Raw genomic sequence first — 21,182 nt, 5'->3', positions numbered from 1 at the left:
CAAAAGGTGTTACAGACACATAATGGAAACACCAGAGGAGAAGAAAGAGCAAAAGAAAGAAGAATATTTGAAGCAACGATGAGAATCTCCCAAATTTATCAGACACCAAAGCACAGATTCACAAAGCTCAGAGGGCACCAAGAGGACTCCAAATAAAACCATACCTAGACATATGATATTAAAACTGCAGAAAAGGAATCTTGAAGCTGGGGAATGGGGGGAGTCTTATTATCAAAGCAAAGATAAATATATCTAACTTCTCAGAAAACACACAAGCAAGAAGAAAGTGATATATTTAAACTGGTGAGAGAGAGAAAAAAGAAACACAAATATTCTGTATCCCATGAAATTATTGTTGAAAAGTAAAGAAATAAAGACTTTCTCGGACAAACAAAAATTGAGGGAGTTTGTTGCCAGCAGACCTTCCTTGCAATAAACATTAAAAGTTTTTTAGAGAGAAGGAAAATTATGTAAGTCAGAAACTCAGATCAACATAAAGATCATTAGAGAAAGAATAAAGGTAAAATTAAAACCCTTTATTTTGGTTAATTTATCTAATAGATAACAGTTCAAAATAGCTATATTTAATCAATATAGATTATAAGTGAAATGAAAGATACAAGGACCACGAGGGAAGTATTAGAATTATTTTGTTATAAGGTACTTGCACTACCTTATACCACTTAGTAAAGTGGTATACTATTATTTGAAAGTAGACTTAGTTGTAAATGTGTTTTATAAACTCTAGGATGACCACTAAAAAAAGGTTAACCCCCCCCACACACGTACAACTGATATGCTAAGAAAGGGAGAAGACAAAAAAATAGGAAGAATAAGAGTGATAATCAATTTAAACATCAATGGTTTAAATAATCAATTAAAAGAGAGAATGTGAGAGTGGACCAATAAACAAGACCCAACTATATTATATGTTGTCTCCAAGAAACACATTTAAAACATAGAGACATAATAAATTGAAAACAAAGGAATGGAGAAAGATATATCATGCTAACACTAATTTTTAAAAAGTGGGTATAGCTATACCCGCTTTTTAATAGCAGACTTCAGAGTAAGGAAAGTTATCAGAGATAAAGAGGGTTATTACATAATGATAAAGGGGTGAATTCTCCAAGAAGACATAACAATCCTTACTGTGTATGCACCTAACAGGAAAGCATCAGACTGTGATGCAAAAGATGAATTCACTAGTTTAGTTGGAATCTTGACCATTTCTATCAGAAATGGACAGATCCAGAAGTCAGAAAATCAGTAAGGATGTAGTTGAACTCAACAGTACCGACAGTCAATTGGATATAATTGACAACTGTAGGCTACTTGATTAAACAGCAGCAGAATACAATTCTTCTCAAGGTCATATGGAGCATTTCCCAAGAGAGACCACATTCTGGGTCTGAAAATACATGTTCACAAGTTTAAGAGATTGGAAATGCCATGTATGCTCTCAGACCACAATGAAATTGGACTGGAAATCAGTAACAGAAAAGGCAGAAAATCCCCAAATACTTGCAGATTAAATAATACACTTCTAACTAGCACGTGGGTCAAAGAAGAAATCTCAACAGGAAATTTAAAATAATTTGAAGTAAATGAAAATGAAAATACAACACCAAAATTACTGGTATGCGTTAAATCAATGCCTAGAAGGAAATTAATAGTACTGGGTGCATATTAGGAAAAAAAGACCTAACTAAAACCGATAATCTAAGGTTCCATTTCGGAAACTAGAAAAAGAAGAGCACACGAAGGCCAAAGTGAGCAGAAGAAAAGAAATAAAAATGAAAGCAGAATCAATGAAATTAGAAACAAGAAGTCAATAGGAAAAAATATCAACAAAGCTAAAAGCTGGTTCTTTGAAAAGATCAATAAAGTTGATAAGCTTCTAACCAGGTTAAGAAACAACAGACAAATTACTAATACAAGAAAGGAAAGGGGTCATCACTACAGATCACACGGCCGTCAAAAGGATAACAGAGGAATACTACAAACAATTCTATGGCCACAGATTTGATAACCCAGATGAAATAGGCCAATTCCTTGAAAGGCACAATCTATCAAAACTCACACAAGAAGAAACAGACCATGTGAATAGGCCTTTATCTAGTAGAGAATTTGAATCAACAATTAACCGTGCAAAATAGAGAGCATTAGGCCCAGACGGATTCACTGGTGAATTCTACCAAATATTTAAGGAAGGAATTATACCAGTTCTCTACAGTCTGTTCCAGAAGGCAAAAGCCCGGGGAACACTCACTTCAAGACTTACTATAAAGCTAGACTAATCAAGATGCTCCGGTATTTGCAAAAGAATAAAACATTTCAATGGAACAGAACAGAGAATGATAACGGAACAAGTGGACATCTACACGCAAACGGTGAACCCAGACAGAGACCTTACTCTCCGCCCGCCTGGACCGCCGAAGCCCCAGTACGCCTGTAGCTGCCTCTGGGCCCCAGCAGTCCAAGGGCCCCGGAGAAGTCACAGGGTTCCTCGAGCGCGCCCCACTTCCGTCGCCCAGACTAGAAACCTCATTTCCGGTTGTCAAGACCGCGCTCCGGATTAGAGTCACTATGCCAGCACCTAAGATGGCCGCTGGCTCCTCCGCCGCTGTGATCAACGGAGAAGAAGCAACCAGGAACCCAGAAATTGCCCGGCTCTGCCATGGCAGCCACCGGGGGCGTGGCTTCCGGCGGCCCTGGCCTGGAAGTGCCGACCGCCGGTTCGTGCGTAGGCGGCGGCTGACAGGCGCTCCTCCCCCGACGACTGCGACCCGGCGGCTAGTGCCAGGTGCACTGGCGGCCCCAGACTCGCGGCCCCCAGAGGCGCTAAAGCTCCACCGGGGTATGGACAAGGGGAAGATGGATGAGAATGAATGGGGGTACCACGGCGAAGGCAACAAGAGCCTGGTTGTGGCCCACACGCAGGTGAGCGGCAGACGGCCGGCGCGGCCCGCGACCTTCGCCCTGCCCCGGCCCGTTTGCGTGTGCCCCGGCACCCCCCCAGGGTCGTTTCCGGACCCCGCGGTGTCGCCCCACCGGGTCCGTTCCGCGTCCCCCAGCATCACCCTCTGTGCGGGCCAGGTTCGCGTGCGCACGGCGGCACCTCCTCCCGCAGGTCAGTGCCACGTCCCACCACTTTCCCCCGCCGGGTCGCTGCCCTGTTCCTCTGTGTCACCCTCACCCCCGGGTCAGTCCCGCGTGTCCCAGCGTCACCCCTTCGCGAGTCGGTTCCGCGTCCCCCGAGTGTCACCCCCTCCGCGGAGTGAGCTCCACGTTACCCCAGATCAGCACCCCCGGTCAGCCTCGCGTCTCCCCAGCGCGGTGGGGCGGAGGCGGCCGGCTGGCGACGAGGGCCTGGGCCGCCCGGCGGGGAAGGGCAGCGCCCCGGCCGCCGCGGCCTCTCGGCGCCCAGGCGCTTCAGCCTCCGGACGTCGGGGCTGCCGTTCTCCTGCTGCTGCTGGCCTGAAACACGGGCCACGGCCCGCAGGTTCTTTTGCAGGATCTCTTCCTGCCTTAATCCTTCCTTTCCTAAGTGAGGGTGAGTTTCACAAAGTGCGACGAGGATTCCCAAGGAGGTGGATTCCCGGAAGAGACGTGTGGGGATTTGTGTGAAAGCCCAGACGTCTCGGACAGCCTGCTGTCTGGTACCGGTACGAGCCGGCAGGAACGCGGTGGGCCGGGGGGCCTCAGCACGGGGTTGGGGCCACGCGGGGCTGGCGGAGGCCCGGTTCTACCACTGCCTGGCTCGCGCTCCGTTTCTGCGCTTGCAAAGGGAAGTAGTAACAGAACTCCTTTTGTGGACTTGCTGGGAAAATGAGGTGAGCGGGGGCTGGACAGGTTATGCCTGGCAAGTGAGGTTAAGAGCCCTGAGCAAGGCCAAGCCGCTCCTTGGGAATGGTGCAGGCCCTGGGTGGTGCTCTTCCAAGTGCTGGGAGTGCTGGTCAGCTGTAGGGTAAGCTGCAGTCACCCGGGTGACCCTCTGTCCCACTTTTGCATTTTATTGCCCATTAGCACAGTCAGAAAACTTAAGAACTGAAACTACAGGCTTTGCTGACATCTTTAGATGAATTAATAATGGACAAGGCTCAACCTGAAGCGGTTCTTCTCTGTGTAGTCCGCTGGGCCCCATTGTTTCAAGGTCAGGTAAGGCATGGGATATTCCAGCATGAGTCGCTTTTGTTGTCGGGTTATTGTGGTGACTCCTGAACTCTCACAAAACAAATACTCGTCTTCCAATTCCTTAGTAAGATTGGATGATAGATCTTCATTTTATGTAGAGCTAAGGCTTCTTTTAGTGGCGGGGGAGGGCTAATGTACTGAGTTTCAAAAGTAGTGTCAGACGAAGGAGGAAGTTGCAGACTTGGAATGAAAGGACTGCAGACTGGAAGATCAGAGGCCTTGGGCCCTTGGGTGCCCTCACCACCATCTCTGACAAGTACATGTCCACCCTGCAGGGCAGCCTGGCCCCCTCCCTTACTGCACAGCTCCTGTTGTTAGGGTTGTATTTCGTATCCCTTTTCTTTTTCCCTTTTGAACTCAGTCATCAGGCTACCTTGGACCTGTGTTCTTCATTTTAAATCTAAATTTTCTCCAACATGGTTGTTCCTGCTTGGTTGTTTTTAGCCATCATTTGAGCCTGAAGATTATCCTTGCAAGTAGTCTTGTAAGAAAAGCCTCCCACCAAGTGAAGGCACCAGTGAAGGGAGCACGGTCCCCTTTGGGTGTGGAGAAGTCTTGTGCTTTGCCTGGGCCTGAGGACGGAGCAGGCAGAGAGAGTCCTGGCAGGCAGTCTTTCAGGTCTGTGACGTGCCCAAACAGAAGGTATGTGTGTGAGCGGAACAGAGAAAAGGAGGACAAGGGAGGCCGCGGATTCCCCTGGCCTGCTGGTGGACTCGCAGGCCCACCTCATTCGTTCTAAGGTGGAGGACTTCCTTCACCACGTTTCTTCCAGATCTGAGAGGGCAGCACTTACTTTCAGAATGTGGAAAGGTCCTTAAAAAGGGACGAGTCTGTACTCTCCTCTCCAGCTTCAGAACATGGCGTGCCTTCAGGTAGCCGGTCCTGGGGCCCAGCTGCACTGAAGGCATATGAGCTGACAGACAGACAGACAGCCTTCTGGGCTGGTGTGTCATGAGCTTCAAGGGGCATGGGACTTGTAAAGTGGGGCCTGGAGAGGGAGCAGCTAAGCGCAGGCCACAGGAGGGCCATGGGGTGTAGGATGTATGCTCAGGACTGGGCGGTACCGGGCAGGCTGCTGTCAGCTGTCCCTGACCCCTTTAGGCATCCTGTGTCTGTCACCCTCAGTCTGCTGCTCAGCATCCTTGGGTCCAGCTGTACCATCGAACCCTTTCCCAGGCACTGGCCCTGACGCAGACCCTCTGAGGTCAGCTCCAAGGCTGTAGCCAGCTTGGCACCGTGCTCCTGTGGGTGCGTGGAGGCCTAGCCAATGACCCCATGGTGGGTCATGCCGCAAGGGCATTTGCCTTGTGGGCCGCCGAGGGCACTGTCACTTGTCCTAGCGGCCTTGTCACACTGGCTCACTCTGAGTGTGGTTAGCAAGCTCAGGTCTGCGCTCACGTGCATCGCTGGGATTTCTGTCTGTCTGGCGTTGTTGCTCTCACATCTGCACTTACCATCCTTTTCCTTTCCTTGGTGGCTTGGGCTCAGCATCCTGCCCTGGCAAGGTCGCTGTAGCTTGGTTTGTCATTCGATCTATTAAGTGTCTCCAGTGGTGGGAGTCGGTGGGACAAGCCAGGCCATCACCTGTCCCTGAGCTGCCCTCTAGCTGCCCTCACCTGTGGGGTGCAGGGCATACAGTGGCTCACTCCCTTCGTGTCACTAAGCTGTTGTGACAGAGGTAATGTGAGAGACCTGCCAACAAAGATCGTTTATCAAAAGCACGAAGAGTGCTCATGCCTGATCTTTCAGGTTTTACAGCCTTTCTGAGATGCTATAGGGAGCTGTTGTTTTGATGCCCTGGGGTGTTTGTCTGGGTCCTGAAGGTGTCAAGCGTTTTGTATACTCTTTCCATCTTGCCCTGCATCTTAGAATTTCTGGTTTGGAGACCATATTTAGTTATTTAGTTATTTATTTTATTTATTTTTCTCTTTTTTTTAATTCACTGGGGTGACAATTGTTAGTAGTTACATAGATTTCAGGTGTACAATTCTGTATTACATCATCTATAAATCCCATTGTGTGTTCACCACCCAGAGTCAGTTCTCCTTCCATCACCATATATTTGATCCCCCTTACCCTCATCTCCCACCCCCCACTCTCCTTACCCTCTGGTAACCACTAAACTATTGTCTGTGTCTATGAGTTTTTGTTTCTCATTTGTTTGTCTTGTTCTTTTGTTGTTTTTGGTTTATATAACACGTATCAGTGAAATCATAGGGTTCTCTGCTTTTTCTGTCTGACTTATTTCGCTTAGCATTATACTCTCAAGATCCATCCATGTTGTCACAAATGCTCCTATATCATCTTTCCTTACCGCTGAATAGTGTTCCATTGTGTGTATGCACCACAACTTCTTTATCCATTCATCTATCGAAGGGCATTTTGGTTGTTTCCATGTCTTGGCCACCGTAAACAAAGCTGCAATGAACACTGGAGCACACGTGACTTTATGGATAAATGTTTTCAGATTTTTTGCGAAGATACCCAGGAGAGGGATTGCTGGGTCATATGGTAATTCTATTCGTAATTTTTTGAGGAACCTCCACACTACCTTCCATAGCGGCTGCACCAGTCTGCATTCCCACCAACAGTGTATGAGGGTTCCTTTTCTCCACAGCCTCTCCAACACTTGTTACTATTTGTCTTGTTGATGATAGCCATTCTGACTGGGGTGAGGTGATATCTCATTGTGGTTTTTATTTGCATTTCTCTGATGATTAGTGATGTTGAGCATTTTTTTCATATGTCTATTTGCCATTTGTAAGTCCTCTTTGGAGAAATGTCTCTTCAGGTCCTCTGCCCATTTTTCAATTGGGTTGTTTGTTTTTTTGTTGTTGAGTTTCATGAGTTCCTTGTATATTTTGGATATTAGCCCCTTATCGGGGGCACTGTTTGCAAAAATCTTCTCCCATTCACTTCGTTGCCTCTTTATTTTGTCGATGGTTTCTTTTGCTGTGCAGAAGCTTTTAAGTTTCATATAGTCCCATTCGTTTATTTTAGCTTTTACTTCCATTGCCTTTGGAGTCAAATTCATAAAAGGCTCTTTGAACCCAAGGTCCATAAGTTTAGTACCTATGTTTTCTTCTATGCAGTTTATTGTGTCAGGTCTCATGCTTAAGTCTTTGATCCATTTTGAATTAATTTTGGTACATGGTGACAGATAGCAGTCCAGTTTCATTCTTTTGCACGTGGCTATCCAATTCTGCCAGCACCATTTATTGAAGAGGCTGTCTTTCCTCCATTGTATGTTTATAGTTTCTTTGTCAAAAATTGTCTGTCCATATTTATGTGGTTTTATTTCTGTGTTCTCAATTCTATTCCATTGGTCTATGTGTCTGTTTTTCTGCCAATACCAAGCTGTTTTGATTATTGTAGCCCTGTAGTACAAGCTAAAGTCAGGGAGTGCGATACGTCCAGTATTGTTCTTTTAAGATTGCTTTGGCTATTCGGGGTCTTTTGTGGTTCCAAACAAATCTGATGATTTTTTTGTTCTATTTCTTTAAAAAATGCCATTTGGATTTTGATGGGGATTCCATTAAATCTGTATATTGCTTTGGGTAATATGGCCATTTTAACTATATTGATTCTTTCAATCCACAGAATGTCTTTACATTTCTTTGCGTCTTCTTCAGTTTCTTTCAAAAATGTCTTATAGTTTTCAGCATATAGGTCCTTCACATCCTTGGTTAATTTTATTCCTAGGTATTTTATTCTTTTTGCTGCAATTGCAAAGGGAATTGTTTTTTGTATTTCTTTTTCTGAGATTTCATTGTTAGTATATAGGAAGGCGATGGAATTTTGTATGTTGATTTTGTAGCCAGCAACTTTACTGTATTCGTTGATGGTTTCTAATAGCTTTTTGGTGGAATCTTTAGGGTTTTCTATATATAGTATCATGTCATCTGCAAAGTGTGATAATTTAACTTCTTCATTCCCAATTTGGATGCCGTTTATTTCTTTCTCTTGCCTGATTGCTCTGGCAAGGACTTCCAACACTGTGTTGAAAAGCAGAGGTGATAGGGGACAGCCCTGTCGTGTTCTTGAACGTAGAGCAAAGGGCTTCAGTTTTTCACCATTAATTATGAGATTAGCTGACGCCTTGTCATATGTGGCCTTTATTATGTTAAGGTAGTTTCCTTCTATACCTATTTTATTAAGTGTTTTAATCATAAATGGATGTTGTATCTTGTCAAATGCTTTTTCTGCATCAATTGATATAATCATATGATTTTTGTTTTTTGTTTATGTGATGTATCACATTGATGGGTTTGCGGATGTTGAACCATCTTTATGCCTCAGGGATGAACCCCACTTAGTTGTGATGAATAATCTTTTTAATGCATTATTGTATTCGATTTGCTAGAATTTTGTTTAGGATTTTTGCATCTGTATTCATCAGAGATATTGGTCTGTAGTTTTATTTTTCTGTGTTGTCCTTACCAGCTTTTGGAATCAGGGTAATGCTGGCCTCATAAAATGAGTTAGGGAGTACTGTCTCTTCTTCAATTTTTTGGAAAAGTTTGAGCAGGATTGGTATTAGATCCTCTTTGAAGGTTTGGTAGAATTCACTAGTGAAGCCATCTGGTCCAGGACTTTTGCTTTTGGGAAGGTTTTTGATGACTGATTCAATTTCGTTACTGGTGATCGGCCTGTTTAGATTTTCCAGTTCTTCATGGTTCAGCCTTGGAAGGCTATATGTTTCTAAGAACTTGTCAACTATGCCACTTGAATTTGGTGGCATATAGTCCTTCATAGTATTCTTGGATGATCCTTTGTATTTCTGTGGTGTCCGTGATAACTTCCCCTTTCTCATTTCTGATTTTGTTAGTGTCTTCTCTCTTTTTATCTTAGTGAGTCTAGCCAAGGGTTTGTCAATTTTGTTAATCTTTTCAAAGAAACAGCTCTTTGTCACATTAATTTCTTTCTATTGTCTTTTTGTTCTCTATTTCATTTAGTTCTGCTCTGATTTTTGTTATTTCCTTTCTTCTGCTGACCTTGGGTTTCATTTGTTCTTCTTTTTCTAGTTCTTTAAGGTGTAATGTGAGGTTACTTATTTGCGATTTTTCTTGTTCCTTGAGTTAGGCCTGTAATGATATAAATTTCCCTCTTAAAACTGCTTTCGCTGCATCCCTAAAATTTTGGTAGGATGTATTTTCATTGTCATTTGTTTCTATGTATCTTTTGATCTCTCCTCTAATTTCTTCTTTGACCCAGTCGTTCTTTAAAAGTATGTTGTTTAATCTCCATGTATTTGTGTGTTTTTCTGCTTTCTTTTTGCAGTTGATATCCAATTTCAAATCCTTGTGATCAGAGAATATGCTTTGTACGATTTGAATCTTCTTAAATTTGCTGAGGCTGATTTTATGTCCCAATATATGGTCTATCCTTGAGAATGTTCCATGTACAAAAGAATGTATAGTCTGATGTTTTAGGATGAAGTGCTCTATATAGGTCAATTATGTCCATTTCATCTAATGTGTCATTTAGGGCTGCTATTTCGTTATTTATTTTCTGTTTGGATGATGTATCCATACCTGTCAATGATGTATTTAAGTCCCCTAGTGTAATTGTGTTTTGGTCAATTTCTCCCTTTAGTTCTGTTAGTAGTTGCTTGGTATATTTCGGTGCTTCCTGATTGGGGGCATAAATACTGATGATTGTTATGTCTTCTTGTTGTATAGTCCCCTTTACCATTATGAAATGTCTATCTTTGTCTCTTGTTTTCTTTTTCACCCTGAAGTCTGTTTCATCTGATATCATTATGGCTGCACCTGATTTTTTCTGGATACCATTTGCTTGGATGGTATCCACCCTTTCACTTTGAGTCTATGTTTGTTCTTGTAGCTGAGATGTGTCTCTTGGAGACAGCATATGGTTGGGTTAATTTTTTTTATCCAATCTGCTACTCTGTGTCTTTTTATTTGTGAGTTCAGTGCATTTACATTTAGGGTGATTATTGATATGTGAGGATTTCCTGTCATTCTGTCTTTAGTTTTCTGGTAAGGCTGTGTTTCCATTGTTTCTTTGCCTTTTTGTTGTTGTCTATTATTTCTGTGTAGTGGTATTCTATGATGTTTCCCTCTGTTTCTTCTTTTATTACAGTATATATTTCAGTTCTGGATGTTTTTTGAGTGGTTACCCTAAAGTTTATGTAAAAGAAAGTTTTATATTTAGAGTATTCCTTTTTCTTCAGCACGCTTACTTTCTCCATTCCCATATTCCAGTTCATGCCTTTACTCTCCCCCTTTTTATGTTTTTGTTGCCACAAATTGTCCTTGTTGATGGTGGTCGAATAGCCTCCTTTAGTATTTATCGTAGTGCAGGTCGTGTATTAGAAAATTCCCTCAGCTTCTGTATATCTGGAAAGGTCTTTATTCCTCCTTCATATCTAAAGGATACCTTTGCCGGATATATTATTCTTGGCTCATAATTTCTCTTCCAGTATTTTGAATATTTGGTTCCACTCCCTCCTGGCTTGTAGAGTTTCTGCTGAAAAATCTGATGATAATCTAATGGGCTTTCCTTTGTAGGTTACCGTCTTCTTTTCCCTGGCTGCCTTGAGGATTCTTTCTTTGTCGTTGATTTTAGACAGCTTCAATACAATGTGCCTTGGAGAAGGCCTGTTGGGATTGAGGTAATTAGGTGTTCTATTTGCTTCTTGGATTGAGGATCCAGTTCTTTCCACACGTTTGGGAAGTTCTCATCGACGATTTGTTTGAATATATTCTGTGTTTTTTTCTCTCTTTCTTCTCCTTCTAGTATGCCCATTATTCTTATATTGCTCTTTCTGATGGAGTCAGAAAGTTCTTGTAGAGTTCTTTCATTTCTTTTAAGTCTCAAGTCTCTTTCTTCTTCCATCTCTGTCATTTCCAGGTTTCTATCTTCGATGTCACTGATTCTTTCCTCCATCTGGTCAACTCTACTACCTAAGCTGGTTATTCCATTCTTGATTTCTTCTATTGAGTTCTTAATCTCCAGAAATTCTATTTGGTTCTTTTTTTAAATTCAGTCTCTTTCGTAAAATGCTCATTTTGTTCTTTGATTGTGTTTCTGAGTTCATTAAACTGCCTTTCTGTGTTTTCTTACATTTCGTTGAGTTTTTTCAGAACTGCAATCTTGAATTCTCTGTCATTTAAGTCACATATTTCCGTATCTTTGAGTTACTTTTCTGGAGACTTTTCACTTTTCTTTCTGAACTGTCTTGTTGCCTTGGTTATTCATGGCAATTACTGATTTATTATTTCTCTTCCTAGACATCTACAGGAGTGGCTTTTGCAACAGGTTGAGGAAGAGGTCTTTCTTTTGTTTTCCAGTACTTGTTGGTAGAATGTTTTATTTTCTCTCTGACTGCAGCCTTTTTTTTCCTCTCTCACATGGTAGTGCTATGTTTTCTCTGCACTATTCCAGCTTCTCACACAATGGGGGGATTCCCTGGAAGATGGGCTTGTCCTCTGTTAATAGTTTGCCTGGGTCACAGGGCGCAGTGTCCGTGTGAGTATGCAGAGAGCTTTTGAAGTTCCAAAGCTCTTTCTGCACCCGATTCAGAGCCCGTATGTTTCAGCAGTTCTGTTTACGCCTGCAGGGATCTGCCCAGATAGGTGGGGCCATGGGCGGGGTGAGTTGTGAGAGGTGGCCCAGAGCAATGGCAGCGACCACCACCATAGCTGGTCCTGCTTCCACAGCTCCCTCCCCTTTGCCGGAACTAGTTGGGCTGCGAATCTGTGTCTGTGGTCCACAGTTCTCAGAACAACAAATATTGTGTTCTTTTGATCTGACCCTGCTACTGTTCCGCTTCTAGCCCTGGGCAGGTGGGGGCAGGGCGAGCTCTGGAAGGGTAGGGAGGGGACAGCTAGTCTCAGTGTATAAGGCTTCCATTCTCTGCTCGGCAGTGAGGGCTTAAACCACTGATTTCAGCCTTCTTCCCTCAGTCTTTTCTCCGAGGTCCCTGGCCATCTGCTGCATGGCCCTCATGTGGCCTAGGAGGGTGTGGGGTCTTGATGGCTTCTTGTAGTCTCACTGTGCGTTCCATGCAGTTTTGTTTGTCTTTACAAATCATTCTGCCTCTCGTCTGGCTGTCATATTGTGCACCCCTTTAGGGACCACCGAGTGCCTCTTCTGCTGCAGCCCCGAGTGTCCTGTACCTGCATTGCCGGGGTCTACACCTCCCTGCTCCATCCCTACCTCGTAGCTTCCATCTGCATTAGCTTCAGTTCTGCAATAGCTGTGGGTCCACATGGGACCGTCAAAGATGGGGAGGGAACGTGTCCTCCTCTCTGGGCTCCCCTCTTCCAGGCGTCTTCACTCAACCTCATCTGTTCCATCTGAGGCTGTCCACCCAGCACCATGTCCCACCCTGTCCCATCCCCTTGTCCCCCTAATCCCACTGCGGGCCCTAGGGTGCATTTCTGGTCATATTGCCTAAGGTGAGGGAGTTGATGTCGTGTCACATGTGTTCTGGTGCAAAACCCAGGCTCGGGCCAGCAGGGTGGCTGCGGAAGGCAGCCTCATGGAGAAGCACCCTGAGCCATTTCGGAAATCTAGGGCAGCACCCAAGGGGTCATTGCTTCTGTTGTTGGGTTTTCTGTCTCCCTTTCCCTTAAAAGTTGCCTGATCTGTGCTGCCGTGGGGTCTTCTTGGAGCCCTGTCCTGGGTCATCTCGACATCACATTGGAAGACCTGGCCTGGGCCTGTCCTGCAGCAGCGAGGCTGCGGCCTGAGACGAGCAGTGCGGGGTGCCTGCGTGTCAGGGTGGCCTTCCCCTTGCACTTTGCTAGGAGACCCTGGAGACTTCACTTCCACCCACAGCTTCCCTCCCTCGGGTTTCAGGTGGGCAGATGTGCCTTTTAATATAGTTTTTTTGTGGTCTTTTCTTTTTGTTTAATACCGATTATTGCTTCCCCCCCTCTGTTCCAGAAAATACTGAATATTAGAAGGAGGGAAGTAAAATGTGCCCAACGTTTCCACACTAAGAAAATAATTTTTGTTAACACTCTGCTGCACTTCCTTCTATTATACGCTTTTATTGAGTAGTTAAGAATCCTGTGTCCATTTTTTTTGTTGTTGTTTTTTGTTTTTTGTTTTTTGCTTTTTGACTCAACTTTACAGCCTAAATATGTAGAAAATACTCCATGCATGTCTTCAGGGCCGCAGAGCACTCAGGCCGCCAGTCTCTGTTTCTATGCTGTCAGACATTGCATGGTTCTGCTTTTAGAGCTGTTCCAAGCTGGGCTTTACAGAATGCCTTGGTGTTTGGACGACAAAGATGGGGGCCCCTCGGCACGTGACACCCCCACCCACCACACCTGGGATCCTCTCCACACTGAGTGCTCTCTGCTTCTTTTATAAGTGACAATTGGTACTGTTAACTTTGTATGTTTTGAGGTGGTTTAATGTGCATGTGTGTTTATATGTGCCATTTCTCCAAATAGTGGCTTTTCCAGCTTGTAAACGTCATTGATTCTCAGCTAGTGTTCGTTCCAAGGTATGAATGAGTGTACCACATTTTTTTATCCTCAAGGACATAAAAGTGCAGCTCCCGCCTCAATTCCCTGCCCTGCTGTGGTGAAGAGCTGCCCTGGCCGGTGCCCGGCATAATCCCTGTCTCCTTAATCCCACCCCTTTCTCTTCCCTTTCTTAGCATTTTATCCTAGTCATTAAGAAGGAGGGACATTGTAAACATCTGGTTTCAGATATTCGTTTTGAAAGGAAAGGAGTCATTTCCTCACAGCTGGTTAAGACCCGGTGACTGGGCAGAGTCCTGGCCCTTACTGTGTTGGGCGGTGGTGCTGGCTCCTTCGTGGGTATCTTCCCGTGGGTGGCTGCAGCAGTCCCATCCATCTGCTGTAGGTGGCCCTTGGACTAACGGTGTCTTTCTGCCAGCAAAGGCTGGTAAGGTGGATTTCTCTCATGTCCTCTGCCGTCCCCCTGAATGGGTGTTGCCAGGCCACACGGCCGGCCTCTTGGCAGATCCCAGGCCCACGAGCCCAGCCCGGTCAGGCCCTCATGAGGGGCAGGCAACACTCCCCTTCCGTGGGCCGCCTGAGTGCTCACGTTTGTGGGACTGGCCCTCAGGCTGACACTGCAGCTCCCTGGGGTGGGCTGGTGACTTCTTGTGACAATTTTTGGATGATAAATGGGTCAGTAGAAAGAGCAGTTTTCTTTGAAACAGACACACATGACTAAGAATTTCTTGGTGGGTCTTGAACAGAATGGTGGAGTCCAGGTGAGGAGTTGATGCACTTTTGGGGGCTGAGTTTCTGGAAACTTGCCTCAAATTAGGGTTTCTGCATGTCACCTTCTGTTTTTCCTTGAATTTTGATGGAATTGCAGTTCCATTGAAATGATCCTTGACTGGTTGATGCCCGCAGTCAAGTGTTGTTGTGTGACTGGACTTGGCAGGAGATGGGGCATGGACATGCTGTTGACCTTGGCTTCCCCAAGTCTGGCTTTGGGGCTCAAGCAGGTGACAGGTATCCTGGGTTTGAGAGGACGGTGCGTTGTCTCTGAGTGGGGCAGGAGGTACCAGAGGGGCTGTGGACTGGGGAGAAGCGTCTGGTCTCCAGGGGTCTTCCTTGCTCTTCAGGTACATTTTGGTTCAGAAAGCTGCACTTCTGATCCTCTTCAATTGCCCGCCCAGGTCCCAGGGCACGCGTGCCCTTCCCCTGCTCACGGATGCTCTCTGGGCACAGCACACAGCCCAGCTGCCCAGCCTCCGTCCTCTGCCTGGAACGCCTGTGTCTGCGGGAATGGTTCCCAAGGTGTCCAAACAGGATGGTTCTGCCTGGTTACTGAGGCTCCACGGGTCTCCAGGGCATTTCCTTGGAGAATGACCCCCTTAAAGGCTGTACTTGTTTACAAAGTTATTTTTTCACATTCTTGTTTATTATATGAACGTTCCAAAAAATTGGAAAACTGAAATAAGCAGTTTTACAAAAAATTAGTTGTCCCAATTGTTGCTACCTGGAGACACTGTTAACTGTGCTAAAGTCCTTTCAGACATTTCATACAAATGGGGTGTGCACATACTTTATTTAAACATTTTTGTTTTACAAACTTCTAAAAATGAAGTGTCACAAACCTACAGATAAGTGCTGAGATAGTAAGTGTATCTATAGTTTGATTATTACAAAGTATGTGGACCCAAAACCCCATAACCAGCCCCATCTAGAACCTTTTTCAGGGACCTTCCCACTTGCCTGAGGGGTGATCACCGGATCTTAGTCTTACCTGTTTTTGAATGTCACATAAATAGAACTTATCTATACATCATCCATATATATACACACACACAGTTATATGCATATGTATACATACACATACATACCGTGTTTCCCCGAAAATAAGACCTACCCAGATAATCAGCTCTAATGTGTCTTTTAGAGCAAAAATTAATATAAGACCTGGTCTTAGATATAATATAATATAATATAATATAATGTAATATAATATATAACGTAATACCGAGTCTTATATTTATTTTTGCTCCAAAAGATGCATTAGAGCTGATGGTCCAGCTAGGTCTTATTTTCGGGGAAACCGGGTATACACACACGTATAATTGTATATTTATGAAAATGGGTTCATTCTCTAAGCCCTATTCTGTAACCTTTTTCATTTATCAATAGATGATGTCTGTACATCAGCATATGTAAATACAGCTCTTCTATATTCTTGTCAGTGACAGCACAGCGTTTCACGGTCTGGGATGGGCCCCATTGTATTTAACCATCTCACTGTTGTTGGATCTTTAGGTTGTTTCCATTGTATTGAAAATTATAAATAGTACTTTTATAAGCGGTAGCTAAAATCTTCTGTACATCCTTAATTATTTCATGAGACAGATTCCTAGGAGTGGGCTGGCTAGGTCGGAGGGCACAGGTTTTCCTGATTTCTCTGTGGCCCCAATGTTTGTGACCCAGTTCTGGCCCCTCCCAGGGACACTGGGTGTTCCAGGCCAGTGGACTGTCATTCGGGGTTCTAGCCTCCGTTCTGCTGAGGGCAGCCCCCAAGCCGCCCCCACCCCTTCTGCACAGCCACCACTGTTTTCCCCAGACTTTGGGTGAGTACTAATCAGACTTTGTTTTATTTTCCAACAGCGTTGTGTGGTACTGCGTTTTCTGAAGTTTCCTCCAAATAGGAAGAAGGTAAGAGTGGGGGGATTGCTACCCAGTCATTGAAACAATTGCTTAAGAAAACTTTGGTTTTATTTCTGATGATGTAGAATTATTAGTACTAATTGTAGAAATGTGAACATGATACAAGCATTCCGTGCAGAAAGTGTGTGTCCCTGAGTCCTGCAGGACCCAGTGCTTTGACTTGCTGGGGTGAGTCCCTTGGTGCTGAGCTGGGAGGTGCCCCATGCAGTTCAGAGAGCCTTCCTGGTGCCAGAACACTCAGGGTCAGGTCTCAGCTTTGCTGTGGTGATTTCCTGCTGCCCTGCTACCTCCGTTTCCCCATGTGTGGAATCGTATCTATGAAAAGGAAGGCTGTCGGCGTTACAGGTCCCAATAGGCAATTCAGCTGGAGCGTTGGTTTCCATTTGCTGAGTGATCCAAGCAAAGTACTTGTCACCCTCAGAAAGCTGTTGCTGTTGCCTTGCATGTTGGCTGATCCCTGAGTTGTAACCTGTCTCTCTGGAGACGGGATGTCACTGTAGTATGTGTCTAAATCTCTGTGGTCATGAGGATCAGTACGGAGAGACCAGTAGAGCCCTTCCTCTTTTCTGTGGTTCTCGGATGGGGAGGGAGAGAGGCTGGCGTGAACCCCGCTCCAAAGCACAGGCTCTTACCTTAAAATGGGAGCAAAGGCAGGAGCTGGGGGGCACACCTTACACAGTGAGTATGGGGCGGTAGTGGTGGGTGGTGGGTGGAAATTGGGTGCGAGATCAGGGTGTAAGAGAGATGAGTCACTGAGTTATGGAGAGGCGGCCAGCAAGAGAGGGGAAGTGATGGCTAATGGGTGCCTTTGGCGACAGACTGTGGCATGAAGGTTAGCCACATAGAAAGAGAAGGGGGTTCTGTGGGAGAGCCGGGATGGACAGGATTGCTGTGAGATCTGGGGATGGTGTGGCAGTGCAGAGAAGGACATCCCAGGATGGGAGGGGGCAGGTGGAGGGGAGGCCCCGCCTCGGCTGCTGTGGAGAGGCATGCAGGGTGTTGTGTTTCTGTGGAATTCAAGTGGAATCTAGAATCATCTGGGAGGTGGCTTCCAGCCCCTCCTTCCCACTCAGCATCTGCAGAGCCCAGACTGGGTGAAGGCCAGACTCTGTCAGCTTTTCCTGTGTTGATTTACTGAGGCAATGTCTTCCAAGGCAACAATTTGCCTTTATTTATTACATAAATGGCATGGTATGACACTGGCCGCATTATTGGTGGAGAATTGTGGGTGGTGATTCTATCAACAAGAAGAGCTTTCTGTCAGAAACGCTGTGGCCAGTTGTGTGGACCATTGGGTGTGTTCAGGCTTTTCTGTCGGGCTGCGTTGATGTCGTCATGCTGCACACGTCCAGGATGTCGGCTGTGGTCTGCCGTGTCACTGGTCCAGGGGGCCGCTCAGCCCAGTACCTTCTGAGTCCTGGCCTGTGTGTCAGGCCTGTCCCGGCTGCCCTCGACGACAGTGGTCCTCTCACCGAGACAGACCTATGATGCACCTTCAGACTCATCGCCAGGTTGGAAGGAGGGGCACAAGGCTGACTTCCTGTCCCCCCTAAATCTCACCGTTTATTATCTCTTTAAGAACATCTGATCTGGGATAAAATATTTTGTTCTGTATTTGGAGGCTGAAGAATAAAATGTAAATACCTAATGACTTTTGGATGGGAGAGATTTTTAAAGTCGAATTCCTTAGGAGGTGTATATGGGCTACGGGTGGAATCCACAAGTGTTCTTGGCAGGTGAGGAGGGCGGGCGCAGGTGGGGGTCACCTGGGGCCCTGGCTAGAATGCAGAGGGGGTCCTGGGAGGCCGAGGGGACAGAACTCCGGTGGGTCTGGCAGTGTCTGTGGTGAGGCTCCCGTTCCTCCGAGTCCATCTTCCGTGTGTAGCCACGGACGCAGTAGCCCGGTGTGTCACGGGCTCGTGATGGTGTCAGAGTCTGCTCCCTCCAGCACTTCCTTGGAGGTCTGGTCATTGAGGCCTTTGTGTGCTTCTCTTTTACAGACCTCAGAAGAGATATTTCAGCACCTCCAAAACATAGTGGACTTCGGCAAAAATGTCATGAAAGAGTTTTTGGGAGAGAACTATGTTCATTGTGGGGTAAGTGGTTTCCATGTATGTAGTCTAAGCTCATGGGTACAGTCTGTGTCAGTAACTTCTCAGTTGTCGTGTGGAACTCTGTACTTAATGGTATCTCCTCACGTTAGTTATAGACTTTCCAAGTGCTTTTCTCATTTGCTGAATTGTGAGGTAACAGAGCAGATAGTGTTCTTTCCATTTTCTAGCTGAAAAGCATGAGGTTCACGGAGACCACGTGAGACCCCCCACCTGCGAGGACCCCCTGTCTCCACCACCCTGCCTTCATGGAGGCATCCAGCTCAGTGAGGGCTCTCGAGGGAGGTCCAGGCAGCATCCCTGAGCCCTGTGCCTCCCTCGGCCTCAGGTGGTCTGCCTGCTGGCTCGTTCTGGTCTCGGTGGCCAGAGGAGCGCCTGTGACAAGCCAGGTCTGCTGTTGGACGTGCGGGGAGGGGGCAGTGTAGGAGCCCAGTGGCCCTGCGGTCCTGGTGACCCTGAGTGCATGCCTGGGACAGCTATTCTTACGTTTCAGCTTCTGCTGGTCTTGCTGCTGGTCTTAGAGCAGAGCCCTGAACAAACTAGCAGGTGTGTCACTCTGAGCACAGAGCACTGCCTCCATTTTGCACATACTGTACTTTGTGTCCATCCTGAAAACAGTGGTATGAAGGAGGTCAAGGGAAAGTTTCTTTGAAGCTTAAGGAATACCTGGCCGAGTAGAATTTAAATGGCTCTGCCAGCAAACTTCCTTCAAGGAGGTTCGTTGAGAAGCTTAGGGTGTACTGTGGGTGGTGCTGCTCGGGGCCCTCGGGGCTGCGGTCTCATTGGTAAGCATCGGAGCCTCTCCCAGCTGGCCCCGCTGTGGAGCTGGCAGGGGATGCCGGGTTCTGAGGACCCTCGTGACTCGGCCATGGCTCGCTAGTACACGCTGAGAGATGGCCTGGCCCACAGTTGTGGTTGTCATTTCCACAGCGTCCTAGTGGCTCACAGCTCAGCCCTAGGCATTGTGGGAGGGATTGCCTGGCAGCAGGACTCACCGGGGCCACCTGGGGGCTAGTATCACTCCCAGTGAGGTCTTCTCTGTCCAGTTGAATTGTGAGGCCCCAGAGCTGAGCCTCGTGTCTGGACGCCACCTGCCTCTTACCTGGACGGTGTCTGAGTGAATGCGGAATGCCAGCAATGGTCAGCTTCCTCCTTGCGGAAAGAGTGTGCTTGCCTGGCTGAGTGGGAGCATTTCTCTGTCTGAAAGTGCTCAGGGGCTCTAGACCTTTCTCTTGGGAGGGGTCAGCATGAAGATGGGTGGTGGAGGCCTCAGGGTTGCAGCCGAGGGTGGCCTGGCTGTGGCAACAGCATCAGAATGTCCCCTCAGGGCCCTGGGCACACGTGCTCTAGCTCCAGGTTTGGTCTTGTTTGTACAGTGGATGGGCTCTGGGGGTGTGCAGTGAGCCCACAAGGTCCCGTGCTGGGAACGTGCGTCCCACTGACACATCTCCTCTGCGTGAACACAGCACCAACGTGAAAACAACCTGCTTTTCCTCCAGGTAGACGTGCTGTCCCGAGAGGACTGCCGTTCAGCCCCTGGAATGGCTGAGATGTGGGCTGCAGAGCACATCTCTAGTCCTCACAGACTGCGTTCAGGCAGAACCAGCATGTGTAAATGCCACTGTTTTCTGTGACCGCTGCCATGAATTAGGGCAGAGAGCCCTGGTGAGAGCATTCCCTCCTGCGTACCCTGGGACAAGATACAACCAGCCCAGTGATGAGAGCGTGAGGCCCAATCAGAGAGACAGACACACCCTTCATGCCCATGCTGCCTCTGGGCCTGCCCGGCTGGTTTGAGAACTAGTCTGGGCCAGTCCCCATGGGAGCTGGACGTTCAGAAACAGGGAAGAGGCTGTTTCCCTCGTGCCTGCAGGTGTTTCTTTTTTTTTTTCCTTCAAAATGTGAACAGTGGTTGATTCTAGGTGATGCAGAATCTGAGTAAATAAATACGTAATTTGCCTGGTTGGCATACGAGGGATGCCATACGCAGGACAATAGGAAGAACGGGTTGGAGGAGGGGAGAAGATGAGTCGTTCAGTTTTAGATGTATTTAGTTTGAATTGCCTATGAGACAACCAAGTGGAGGGGCAGCGTAGGAGCTGGATAAATGTCTGGAGTCCAAGGCTTAAGCCCAGCCTGATGTATACATTTGGAAGTCAGCAGCATGGACGGTATTTAAAACCAAGCACTGGTTGAGATCACCAGGGGTGTGACTGGGTATAGAGAAGACGTCAAGTTCTAAGCCCTGCCATGCTTAGAGGTGAAGGAAATGAAGAGGAATTAGCAAAGGAGACTTGCAGGGAACAGCCACCGAGGCAGGAGGAAAACCAAAGAGTTTAACACCCTGGAAGCCAGGGAATAAAGCGAGTCGAGGTCATGACAAGAGTGATGTGAACTTGGCCGTTGGAGCCTACAGGTGTTTTGCACCTTCAACCCCAGAGCAGCTGAGACACTGGCGGGATTTCAGAAGTTTGCCCTGCTTTTATGGAGCCAGTCCTCCTGAGGCTGGAGGACACCACTGGGGCGGCCTTGACTTCACATTTAACTTGATTTGAGGGAAGTGTTGCCAGGCACTGCACGACGAGTGAGGGGGTGCTCTTCTCCTGAGGGAGCGTTTAGAAGACTAGACATGGGCCGGCCCGGTGGCGCAGGCGGTTAGAGCTCCATGCTCCTAACTCCGAAGGCTGCTGGTTCGATTCCCACATGGGCCACTGGGCTC

The 21,182-nt window shown here is 46.7% G+C and overlaps 1 protein-coding gene across 5 annotated transcripts in view; it reads left to right on the top strand.

Moving 5' to 3' along the window:
• BICD2 (BICD cargo adaptor 2) overlaps window positions 1-21,182 on the top strand; it is a 118,363-nt gene that overhangs the window by 58,498 nt on the left and 38,683 nt on the right. For 3 of the 5 annotated variants that reach the window (XR_013994397.1, XM_081065615.1, XM_081065616.1), the window contains exons 8-9: window positions 16,293-16,340; window positions 18,353-18,448. Coding sequence is in view for 4 of the 5 variants with exons in the window: in XM_081065615.1 (XP_080921741.1) it covers window positions 16,293-16,340; window positions 18,353-18,448 (144 nt within the window). In the remaining variant the exon portion in view is untranslated. Of the gene's footprint in view, window positions 1-2,730; window positions 2,944-16,292; window positions 16,341-18,352; window positions 18,449-21,182 lie in introns of those variants that run through there. The other 2 variants (XM_081065618.1, XM_081065619.1) reach the window with 2 other exon arrangements.

The sequence above is a fragment of the Rhinolophus hipposideros genome (assembly GCF_964194185.1).
Source record: "Rhinolophus hipposideros genome assembly, chromosome: 11".
Taxonomy (NCBI): domain Eukaryota; kingdom Metazoa; phylum Chordata; class Mammalia; order Chiroptera; family Rhinolophidae; genus Rhinolophus; species Rhinolophus hipposideros.
This window is presented reverse-complemented; position numbering and strand designations above follow the sequence as displayed.